The following is a 12,834-nucleotide window of genomic DNA, read 5'->3' as shown; positions in this document are numbered from 1 at the left end:
TAGGGGCGAGGCAGGGAGGAGAGCAGCCGCTGCTGCTACTCTCTAACAGGGAAACCAACCCCCTCCCCTTCCCCGTGTGTCCGTGTTGCTTGGCTGGTCTTCCCTGGCTGAAGAAAACCTCTTGCAGCTTCTGTAAGGTGGCGAGGCTCTTGGTCACTTTTATGAGACCGACCCAGAAAGTTGGAGGAATTCGTTCCGGGCAAGTTTTCTGGGGTCCATAGCCTTCATCAGGCTGAGGAGGTGTCTGCAGTTGGGCTGTGCTGTTCCTGGAGGGGATGGAGAGCAAAGAAGACAGGCTGGGATGCAGGCAGGAAAGCCTGTGCTTCTGTGAGGGCATTATTCAGGTTGTCAAGGCATCAAGTGGGACACGGGTGAACAGATTCAATGTGCTGTAGTTGTCACCCAGTCTTAAATAAGGCTTTACCCAGTCTTGTGATGCAGGAAACAGGTCTCTACAATATGTTTCTTTAGGGCTTGCAGGGAAAGAACAAGCTTGCTTTTCTTTATCTCCTGGATGAGCTGGTTATGGTTAATGAAACTGTAACGAACTGTAGCTGTTTGGTGAAGAGCTCTGTCTCTGCATTTTTAAGTCTTCCCTCAGTGCATGTGCAAAGGTGTGGTGCAGTGATGTGACCTGCTCAAGTGCTCGTTGCTGACAAGCAAGAAAGCAGTGTGGTGGCTGTGCTTTGTATTTGCATGTTGTGGAAGTGCTGTTTCCTTCCCCAATCAACAGAGAGGCTTGGGTATCCTGCCACTACCCATATGCTATAGTGATGGGTAGGTGTGTGTTTCTTCTCTTAAGAAGAACTGAAAATAGAACAGCAGCTAAACTATGAGCCCGGAGCACTATGCTGTACCTTAACTTGTATGATGCTGTTGTGCAATGTCTTATACATTTACCAAATAGGCATTCCTGTGAGGAACGCCATCATAGGGGAACAAATAAATACTGTGTATTGTACATAGTGTTTGTCTTCTGATATGAGCTCACTGTGTTAGAGCAGCATCTTTATTCCTCCTATATGCTGCTAAAAAGTCCCAATATGAAGTAGCTGCCTACCAATTCAGATTCAGTACTTAAGCTAAGTAAAGTAAGTGGTTTGATGAAAAACCATACTGGATGAATTTGACCTTGCAAGCAAGGATGTGTTCCTGCATAATGGCACTAATCGGGTGGATAAGGGATAAGCTTAAGGCTAATCAAAGTATTTTGTGACTTGAGTGATGTTAAGCTTCTGATTTGATGTTGTACCTGTAGAGTGACAGCTAATGGTCTGTATTTTGGTAACAAGCTACTACAGATAGAGAGCATCAAGAACTCCTGATGGGCACAGCTCATCTGAAACTACCTGGGGGACCAATTAGCTGAAGGTTTGTATGTGTGTCTTGCCAAGAAACTTAATATTGTTTCAGGAACATGCAATAGAAGCAACAACAAACATGGTCTGTAGTTAGATGCTTGATAACAGACTTTAACTATGTTTTCCTGTGGAAGAATAAGGATTCTTTTGAGTAGCCGCATTACTTAAGTGTAAGTGCCACTAAACAATGTCAGATGGCAGGAAAACGGATGCAGTAACTGCTGTAATATTAATCTGTCAGGTGACTGGCTTAACATCCTTAACATTGAAGGATAAATGTTGATATTTCAACCAGTCAGCACCTAGACAGAAAAAGTAATTTTGCATGTGGTATTTGTGTATGTGATGCAGTATGAGAAATCCTTACAGATGGGTAAGGCAGTGGTAAATGTGTGAGAGGAGAGACTTTCTAGTTCTGTGGAAAGATTTACAACAGTTGCTGTTGAGTGGTGGAGAAGGTTCTCCTGCAAATGTATGTTTGGAGTATATATGCTTCTTGAGGCACTCTCCTTTATGCTCAAATATCATGTCCTTATTTCTAAAGGTTTTCCTGGTCCCATACCCATAATGAATGAACAAATATCATCTTTTTTTTAAATTTAATTTAATTTAATTTTTTTTAGCTGAGCAGCCTTTAAAGGAGATTTTTTCTTAGAGGAATAAAACTTGCTTCAGGTGAACCAATATTTGGAGGAAGAGCTCCTTTTTTGATGGTCTCTAGTCTGGAAGAGTTCAGAGCCGTTTATTTATTTATTTTAGTTTAGTTTAGTTTAGGAGGGCTGTTTGGTGTGGAAAATGAAGGTGGTAGCTTAAAAAAAAGCAAAAAATCATTTTCTCTCTCTTTTAAAAATCTGACTAGTGTACAGAGGCTGTATAAAGATTTGACTTGCTCTCTTCAGATGGTCCAAATCTTGATTAGTTTCATGATGAAACAAATTGGTTGTCATGTACCTGTAAATTGTGCAGTGTGGTGACAAGTGTACAGGTTAGTTCTGGCTATCTGCTGACTTTTATTATTTTTTTTTAATACTAAAATAAAAATGTGGCGTGTTGGTAGTGTTCCTTGAAAGGGGAAACCTTTTTTGTCTAATCCTACTGTGCATGCTCCTAACCCAGAAATGTACATTTGAGGGTGGCTAGTAGGAGTCATCCTGGAAAACTCAATGTTTTGTTTCTGTGTTCAGGATGAGTGGGGTCTATTTGGGTGTCTGGGATTTGCAGTCGTTAAATCTAGCATTGAAGTGTTTCTTGCCAAGTAAAACACATTCTTGTGGAACTCTTATCTTAGTGCAACAGGGAATAGAAATACTGGTCTAAAGTTCTGTCTTACTCTGAAAAGTGTCTGTGTAAAAATACTGCCATTAACATAATTCTGTGAGTAATGGATCAAATATACTCACTCAGTTTACAAGTAGGGATGTATGTGTCTAACTCCCAGTCTAGAGAATGCAGTAAAGCTGCATATTGATTACACTTAATCAGTATTAATAATGGCTTTGCATTGTCAGCTACACCTACACAATCCCATTGCCTTTGGATGTCCTCATTAACACTTGTGTAAGCCTATAGCCTTCCTGGTTGCACCAGCGTAATTCCTTTGAACTTAAAGGAGATCCTCAATGTAAGAGTTGCAACTTCTGTGGGGGAAATGTATATTTCCTAGAGTTAAGGGAACACACAAGACTGAGAAGGTGGGGGGAGGGAGGAGGAGTAAGTTACTTTTGTTTCTCACCTACCCTTTGCTTTTCAGTTTGTGCATCATCTGTAATTGGTCTTGTATACAATTCTTCAATATGGCAATGACAGTCGTGTATAAAACCACAAAGGCTGATTGGAGCTTGGAAGCAGGTGTAATATCTGAAGTCGCTACTAACTCAGTTTTTCAGTTTACGGGCAATCCTTGACTTAGTTTTGAATGACAAGGTTTCGCACTTACAATGTTTATAAATTGACACCCCGTTTCAAATTTTGACCTCAGTTTCTACTTTACAATGCTTCATCTGATGCAATGCCACACCAGCAAACCATATGTCCAAACTTTCTTGGCCACTTTCTTTAATAAAGCAGCCAAGACTCTAGAAAAACCTGCAGCCGAGACTCCTGAGAAGACTCCGGCCAACAACCTTTCAAAATGTCCAACCAAGAGCCCTTCAAAAAGTCCAGCAAAGTCACCTCAAAGAAATCCTTCCAAATCACTATGATTGCTATTTACAATATAAATGCATTAATGTAGCTATATATGACTCATCTATAATTGATTGAGTACAAAATTCTGGGTTATTTTTGGTGAAAGTAGGGTATCAGGTCTTGGTTCAGGAACCAATCCCCATTTATAGCATTGTTTCCTATGGGGAAAAGAGTTCCAAGTTGCAATGTTTTGGCTTAAGACGCAGTTTTCAGGAACCAGTTATGTTGCAAGTCTGAGGACTGCCAAGACCTAGAAAAGGAGATCAACCAGGTGGGTTTAAAGTTGAGAGAGCCTTGTAAATATTCTGGTATGCAAAGTGAGTAGTAGAGTGGTCTTCAAATGGAAAAAAGAAGGCTTGTGGACTGTCGAGTAATGGGCTGGTTGCAGAGCAGAATCTTTTCTTTTTTCAAGTGAACTTGGGTTTTCTTTGGCTGTACGAACTGATTTCTGTTCATCTAAAATGTTGGCTAACAGTATATAATTAAGGGTTTGCGCACTTCATGATACCATGGAAACTGCAAATTCTGGGATTATCCATAAAATCAATTGAAACCAACTTAATAAAAATTAAAATGTTTCCATCAGTGACTTAGAGCAACCTCAGTTCAGAGCTTATGTAACCAAACCTTATGTAGACTCCTCTTTTGGAGAGAGTGTTCCATGGCTGAGTTGACAAATGTTACGAGATGCAAGGCCTGCCAAGTCATTACCTGCAACTTGTTTGAGGGTAAGATGGTGGTCAGGATTGTTTGGTGTGGGAGTTTATTAATAAAGTAGATGTTTTTGGAGTGATGCTATAGCCATGATGATCCAGGAAATGTGGGAGGCAAGGATATTGGGGAGGGGTGTTTATCTTTTACTGGACCCAACTGCATGGTCCAGTAAAATACAAACCTTTTCCCTGGAGGGGTTGCTTTGTTGATTTGTTTGTACTGCTATTCACATTGAGTAGTAGTAGACTGTATTGTGTATGGTGGTGTTTGTTTTGTTCTTGAAAAACTTGAAGTAGTGGCTGACTCTTAATAATGATAAACTCCTACACAACAAAATATAATAAATGAATTGGCACATGTGTAATGTTTCCATGAACTAAATGGGGTGAAAAATGCCTCAAAGCCATATCTTGTGTGGCCAGTTGCCTGACAAAACTGTAATATGCCAATATTCACCTATAATGTGCAACAAATCTAACATCTGGCAGGGGTTTTGGTAAATACTGTCTCTAAGAGCTTTTGAATTGAGATTGGAAAATTTTGATGGCAGAAATAACTCGAAGTATAAGGAAAAAGTCCAAGTAAAAAAAAAGTTAAAGTATTTGTTAACAGCTTGTCCTTGACACTGATTTCAAAAAGAAAAATATATTTTCTGTAAATAATCATCTTTCATGAAGAGCTGACTAATTCAGAGATGCAGTCAGCCTTTCAACTGCTTTTCTGGTTAAACTTTCGCATTAACAGTTGGGTGTTAATGCTGTTTTCAATTGCAGTGCCTTTCAAAAATAAAGAACTAGTTCTTCTTTCTTCTTAAGCAGCTCTGAGCCTAGCACTGTTTCTTAATGCAAGACTAACCTTACATCAGGTACTCATGCCAAAAAAGAGCATCTCAAACTGATCTTTTTGAAGCTCAGGCATCAATCTTACTGAATCTAATTTATTACTTATTGCCTGTCTCCTTACTGTGTGCTGTGCTGCCAAGCAGTACAGCTCTGATTTTATTGATTTGTTATGGAAATATAATGGAAGCTTACTTGACTAAGCTGAAGTGAATGTCTGTATACTAAACTTAAACAGGAGTAGTGTCTTTACCAGATGGACTTGGGCCTCTTAACACCAAATTAATAGGGCATCTAGCCTAAACACAGGAATTTGATGTTGTGCTGTCTTTTCATGGTTGGATAATCGTTTCTGTGGATGGAGCTGGTAACCTATGCTGCTGGGATAGTATTGTAAAAAAAAAACCCCAGAGTTTAAATATATGTACTTCATATGGCAAACCCTGCAGTTGCCTGAATTAAATGTGAGAGTTATAAAAAGCCCACTAGGGTAAGTGCAGGATTGACGCTTCTAGCATGTTTGCTGGTGATTTAATAAGATTACTTACTTCAGAGCAATTTTTTGTGCATATGTAATGCACTGCATTATGCATCCTAGTCCTCAGTTTTATGATCTGGGAGCTGTTTAACCTCTACAGTATATTGCAATGTTCAGTCTTTTAATACAGTATTGGAGTAGAATATATTTGAAGATTTTTTTTTAAAAGAAAAATCAGGCAAACCAAGTTTGGGGTGTAGTTTGAACTTCCTCAACTACAACACTTGTATAATAAGCAAGAGTTTAATGACAGTGCTGCATATTAAAAAAGGCATGGAATTTTAATACCCATGCATTTCTAACAGTTGAAATCTCACATTTACGAAGCATTCCCAAGGGACTTTAAAACATGCATTGGTACTTGCAGCAGCATGGCATCTAGAATCTCTGGTGAGAACTGCAACTGGTTCTGTCACACCTCATGAATAAAGGTGAATTTCTTGACTCGGAGCACTGGTACAAACACCTATGCATAGGAGAAAGCTAAACATTCATTTGGGAATTCATGGTTGTATATCCTGACCATCTAAGTGCTTGGACCTGATGCATAGCTATTGGCCATTGCTTTGGTAGTAAGTTAATTTCAGCTTTTCAATAAGATGACAGTAAAAATTTTAAGGGGTGTTGCTTTTTTTTAAAGCAGTAGTTCTCAAACAGGTTGCTGTGCACTGTTAAGACTTAAGTGTGCAGACACTTATACATAAGTTACAAGATAAATGCAGAGATTTCAAATGGGAACTATTTCTGACCTGCAGTGCTCTGAGTTCTTTTGTAACAGAAGAATTGCTGTAATTTTTCTGTATTCAAACTGAGTGAAATCTAAGAGGTGACACTTTGAGTTGTACCTTTTGAGTCCTAAAAAGGCTGAGAACCACAGCTCTAATAGAACTGGGTCCCATACAGCCTCTAAGAGATCTCTTGTTACTGGAACTATTGCACAACCAGTTCTAAAAATGCATAAACCATTATTTAAATACTGTTGGTTAATTACCTTTTCTAATTTACTTGAATATCATGTTTTATCATGATTTGTTATAGACAAATCAGGTAGAGGAAGGAGTTGTGCCCTGCTTCAAATAATTGAGCTGAAGTTGGACACACAGCTATTTTCTGTCGAAATTCCTATTTACAATATTGATAATTCAGTACTAGAGTTGTAGATGAAACAGGGACTTATGAGGATGCCTCTTCAAGATGTGTATGTAACTATAAGGTGGAAAGAACCCTTTGTCTTAATTTCAATATTGTTTTAACTCAGTTTGGGAAACTGGCAAGTGCTATTTTCTAACCCCCCCCAGCAATGGCTAGATCATCTACTTCTAAAAGCCAAAGGTGTTTTGTGAACAACTGTGTGGTGAAGTTCACTTTTTTGGCCCTCTTCCTACCCCATCCTCCCTTCATCACTCTATTCTGTGTACAGATCTTCAAGTAGAATGTATTCTATTCCAGCAAACACGCAGTTCCTTATTTACTCTTGTTGTTCTCTTTCTCAAATCAAATATAATAACCATGCACTAATACAACACTATAACTGAGAGCCTGCACTGGGAACAAAGGCATGGTAATAATTTTGATTTTACAGACTGAATTCTTCCTGGAAAGAAAATGAAGTTTTAGTTTGTCTCATATAATATTAGGTTTATTGTAGGTGCAGGGAGTGGGTTCCAAACCAACCACACTTATATAAAGTAGCTAGGTTCACCTTCCCTACCTTGATTTGAAGTCAAGGAAATAGGCTTTTGGGTTCACTTGTAAAAACTCTGGCTTAAATTCTAAAATATTATTAATATTGAAAGAGTACCATATTTACTTGCATACCTGGGGGGGGAAGCTTTCCACAATGGGAGCATCTATCTCTTAAGCAGGAAAACTGAATCCCTGCCCCCTTCCAAGAATAGAAGCATGCAGATGTTGTAAGATAGTTGCTATGCCTTACCCCTCCTTGCAGCTGCATGGATGGAGAGAGTCCAGTAGAATTGGATGTAAGGGGATACAGTGGCATGTTTGCATCCTACTTTGATTCCTGCTGTACCCTAGGTTTAAAACCTATCCAGGTGTTTAAAACCAACTGCCTGGAGCAGTTATTAACACCTGGAGTGAAGAGCAGTTGGCAGGAATCAAGTAGATAATGAGCCATAAAGTTGATCAACTACTGGAATGAAAGATGTCACTGCTGCTGAAGCTTATATCCTCCAGGAAGTTCTGCTGTATTTAGCTGTTCGAGGTCAATCAGTGTCTTCCTTTCCTTTGACCCCTCCATGCTCATAAGGTTTGCTCCCCTACTTTGCAAACAGGAAGGAGCAGGGGGACCATAATGTTCAGCAACGCTAGGAATGCTGGGCCCTGTGTGATCCAGAGCAGTTATGAGTTACCTTCAGTTGTCTTTTAATTCCATCTTCCTGCACCCACATGGGTAACATAAGAGATGCCCAATGAGCTTCAGCTGTGAAAGGATTTTAAACTATAGCTTTTGCCTGAGCAGGAAAGGGAGGGTAAGCAAGCTGAAGATCAGATTCTGTCCCTGCTCTGTATAATCATAACATGGGAATATATATATAAAACTTTGACTCGTATAAATTGAGGATTTGTTGGCAGGACCCAGTTGTGTGTGTGTCTACCTATGGTTATGGTAACAAAGCATGTTGTACAGCTACTACTTCGTGTCACTTAATCCACTGCCTTTGTGGTATAGATGTTCAAAGCCTCTGCTCTTGCTTGTTACCTTAATGTTGTTGGAGCTCTTCCATAGCTTGTGAAATGCTCAGAAGTAACATACTGTTACTCTTAAACTGTCTTAAATATTTACAAAAAATTAATGTTGCTGTTGAGAACAGTTTTTAAGTGCAAGCTGTGATGGCAATAGAGATGAGAATGTGTTTGTTTGTCTTGTTCCTCTTCAGAAGTCCTTTTCCCTCCCACTCCATGGTCCCTTCCCCTGGCTTGCATATGCAAAAATGGCACCCCCTCCTTCCTACCCCCCAAAACTCCTGCCCAGTCTTTGAACTGTTTTCAGTATTCTACAGGACTAGAGCTGTCAAACTAGAAATTCAGAGATGCACTCTCCAAGGCATCTAATAACACACATTCTTAGATCTTTGCTAAATGTTGTTCTTGGAAAGTGCCAAATGATTTTGACTGTAATATCCTTGAAGGAAAAGTTAGTCTAAGGGAGATGCCCGGCATAGAAAAGCTCAGCCTGAGCCACTAAAGTTTTGAAAAGAGGCTTTTAGTCTACCAATTACGTGCGTCATAACGAACTTTCTCATAACACAGTATTTGACTAAGAAATGAGAAGAGAAAATGAAGCTTATCAGTGAGGCATGAGAACACCTAAAGTCATACTCCTGTTAATGAGAAACTAGATGTGGCTGTAGATTTTGGTTTTGTTATTTTTTTGAGGAAAATACTCTACAGATGAGGTAGATGCATTGGGGTAGTAGTTTTATCATTGTATAGCTCGGACTTCAGGGTTTTAGAGTAGGTGGAATAGGTGATCCCCTCCGCCCCCCCTGTAAGCATATAAAGTTGAAACAAAAAATGCTCACGCGCAGGTAAAATTGTGCTTATTGTTTACTGATTTACTTCATGTTTTAATATTTATAAAATGGTTAACCTCAAACTTGTAGCAGTACCTTGAAAGGCACAACTGGAATTAGGGTCTCCCTTCACTAGACATAACATTGTGTGAAAGTAAGTAACGAATAGCAGGGCATGGAGCAGGTGGATGAAGGAAATAAACCTAGGAGAAGTAGTTGCATGTTCTTTGCAACTTGCACAGCTTGAAAGTCCGTGAAAAGTTTACTACTTTTTGGGGGGTGTTTTTTGTTGTTGGTAGCATGTCGTTTGTTCCACCCACCTCCCTTTGTGACTACAACTGAAAATCTCAATCTACAGTCTGTATCGGATAGAGCTCTTCAAACACTGTGTGCGTGGTGGGGGGTGGGGCAGGTAACAAATCTACTTCCCCATGTGACCTATGTCTGTTTTGAAGACTTGAGCAAACTGCACTTCTAATAACATCCCTAAGTATGTATTTAACAGCCCTTATTTGCTAAAAAGTGCCAAAAATGATGCAAAGTTTCCCTTTTGAGCAGAACTGTTGGCCTCTAGTCTGGTCAACCTTAATCACCTATCAAAACTAAGAGTCTTTCCCCAGGGGTGGGGTGTGCTCTCTGAATTTGCTAAGGAGCCTTGTGATTGGGAGACCTCCTGCAAGTGATGTTTCACTAGCTGTTTTGCAATGCTGATTCTGTAGCTATTGTAGTGGAGTGAAGGGGAAGCAGATTTTCTGATCAGTGCACTAGTAGCTTTCCTCAGGCACTGGTAATCTTGTTTGACCTACAGGATTTCCTTGCCTGGGAGAGCAGAAATAAGTAATTCTGGAGGCACCATAATGAGTCTCAAACTTACTTGTAGTGTAGAATTTGTTGGCAGTACAGCAGGAAGCTGTAACTCAACATGGGGCTTTGGTGTCTTTCAAAAGAAAACGTTGTGAAAAGCTAATACGGGTTCTTTTTATTTTATTGAAACTTACCAGAGGTGCAGGAACAGGGTATGTAACCTTGTTGACCAAATGAATGTTAAGAAGCCTCAGTCAGTGGTACATAAATATTTTAATAATTATGTTGAAGTCTTACCTCCCTCTTTTCCTAAAAGTGGTTATCAGATTTTAGTAATACTTCTGTTATCTTCTTAAGACTTTTTTTATTTTCTCTCTCCCTGTCTCCTGCTTTGCTATTTTTTTCCTACTTAGCTGAAGAGAGCATAATAGAAAGTGTTTTAAACTTAGTATGATGGATTAACAATTCTCATGTAATCTGTGTTACTTATTATAGGAATGTTAATGTTTTATCATGGAAAATTCTTTTCCAGGAGGAACAAAAGTAGAATGGTTTTGTATTACTGTCATTGTATCAAAGCCACAATAATTAGAGCACAGATTTCTTGCATAGAAATGGCCACTAAGTTTTACTAATCAATAGAAATGCATATTATTGCAGTGATGCCTTAGTACTGGTTGAAACATGCAATTACAAATAGTTTTTTATTATTGGTCAAGTTCCAGGTCCCCAGTGGTTTGTGCTGTGCAGATGAATTGGTGATAGTTCCTGCCCCCACAGCTGTCTACTTAACAGACACAAAGTGGTTTTAACAGTTGAAAGAATTGGGAAGGTATGACAGTAATAGGAAGTGTGCTAGTTGTGAAGTCTTGTTGTGCAATTGTGATTCTGAATATTTCTTGTGTTAGAATTAGTTGTTCATGTCAGGACACCATATGTGCTGGAGGGTAGTTTTATACTAAGATTTAGGAAACTTTCTTGCTGTCTTTAAATAAAGTCAGCAGGCCCACTGTTCAGCTTTCCTAAATGTTATAAAAGCTCAGTATATAAGCTAACTGGAATATGCTTCTTACAAAATATCAACAATCCCTTTTTTCCATTTGAATCTATTCTAGAAAATCTCTGAAGTCCATATGGCTATGTATGATGAAGATCTCTTGAAAAACGCTTTTTATCTGGCCCTTCAGAAACGTCGTCCTGACCTCTGCAGCAAAGTTGCGGAATTCCATGGTATTGTAAGTAAAGAAACTTTTTGCTATTATTTTGGAAAAAGCCCACGTTTTTCTGCATCTGAATCCAGTAGTTGGGTATATGCATGCACTCTCCATGGTATTGTGGAAGCATTTGAGCAAGCTGGCAAATTATCTTAAATTAAAATTGCTCTGTGTAGAATTCATTTTATTGCTTCAACATTAAAATTCCATGAGAGAGAATGCATAAGACTAATAGATGAGAATTTGATGGGCTTTCACTCTCTAAACGGATTTCTATATGTTCTTCTGGGTCCTTCTGTGAACTATAAAATAACTGCCTGCTGTGTTGCTTATTTGTAAACAGTAGCATCAGTCCCATGTGAAAGAGTGAAGTTTCTGGTTTGCAAGGGAAAGGGAATAAGCTATTGCTTTGTGACATGAGGCTGTTACATTATAAACAGCACATACACATTACTGAATGTGAGTGAAGCCTGAAGATCTGTCAAATCAGGCTTCCATTCTGTTCTTTCTTTATCTACTACTTCCACTTTTAATTTGGCTTCTAAAGGCTTGTTTCAAAACTTACTGAAGTCTTTGGACATCTTGTCTACTGACTTCAATGATCAGGTCTTTTGGAGCCTCTACGTTGTGGCCTCAACCAATTTATGGATGAACTGTTGCCTGTCTGTATCTACAGGCTTTCACCAATGTTGCTAAATTCTTCTCATCATATCCATTTACAGTGATCAAGCTGTGAATATAGATCTTTAAGTTCAAGACTTCCCTGTTTATTGTGGCTCATACAAAGTTTCATGATTAGTAGAATTGGAAGGGATCTGAGCAGATCCTCAAGTCTGATCCTCTGCTATGGCAGGAAAGAGTACTGGGGTCAAATGACCCCAGCAAGGTGATTGTCTAGCCTTGTCTTAAAGACCCCCAGGGTAGGAACCAGCACCACTTCACTTGGAAGTTGGTTCCAGTTCCTAGACGCCCTGACAGTGAATTAGTGCCTCCTGATGTCTAATCTGAATTTACCCTCTGCCTGCTTGTGACCATTATTTCTAGTCACTCCTGGTTGTGCTTGGGGGAACAGGGACCCCCCCCAGTGCCTGCTGGTCCCCTCTGACTAGTTTGTAACAGGCCACTAGAGTCCCTCCATAGCCTTCTCTTGTGGAGACTGAACAGGTTCAGGTCCCGTAGCCTCTCCTCGTAGGGCTTGCCCTGCTGCCCCCTGATCATGAGTGGCCCTCCTCTGGACCCTCTTCATGTTGTCCACATCCCTCCTGAAGTGCAGTGCCCAGAACTGGACACAGTACTCCCAACTGCGGCCTGACCAGTGTTGCATAGAGGGGGGGGATCACCTCCTTGGATCTCCTTGAAATGCATCTGTGGATGCATGACAAGGTGCGGTTGGCTTTACTGACTGCGTCCCTACACTGCTGGCCCATGTTCATCTTGGCATCAATGATGACTCCAAGATCCTTTTCTGCCTCTGCACTGACAAGAAGGGAGCTCCCCAACCTGTAGGTATGGTGCTGGTTCTTCCTCCCCAGGTGCATCACCTCACTTGTCAGTGTTGAAACCCATCCTGTTCTCATCCGCCCACCCCTGTAACCTGTCTAGGTCTGATTGTAGCCTGTTCCTTCCTTTTAATATGCCCAC

The 12,834-nt window shown here is 39.9% G+C and overlaps 1 protein-coding gene across 4 annotated transcripts in view; it reads left to right on the top strand.

The window, feature by feature from the left end:
• ANKRD27 (ankyrin repeat domain 27) overlaps positions 1-12,834 on the top strand; it is a 75,917-nt gene that overhangs the window by 182 nt on the left and 62,901 nt on the right. For 3 of the 4 annotated variants that reach the window (XM_019535827.1, XM_019535824.1, XM_019535828.1), the window contains exon 2: positions 11,095-11,214. In XM_019535827.1, coding sequence (XP_019391372.1) covers positions 11,113-11,214 — 102 coding nt within the window. In that variant the 5' untranslated portion in view covers positions 11,095-11,112. Of the gene's footprint in view, positions 1-8,033; positions 8,053-11,094; positions 11,215-12,834 lie in introns of those variants that run through there. The other variant, XM_019535826.1, reaches the window with a different exon arrangement.

This window comes from Crocodylus porosus, unplaced genomic scaffold (assembly GCF_001723895.1).
Source record: "Crocodylus porosus isolate Cpor-Errol unplaced genomic scaffold, CroPor_comp1, whole genome shotgun sequence".
In the NCBI taxonomy this organism is placed as follows: Eukaryota; Metazoa; Chordata; order Crocodylia; family Crocodylidae; genus Crocodylus; species Crocodylus porosus.
This window is presented reverse-complemented; position numbering and strand designations above follow the sequence as displayed.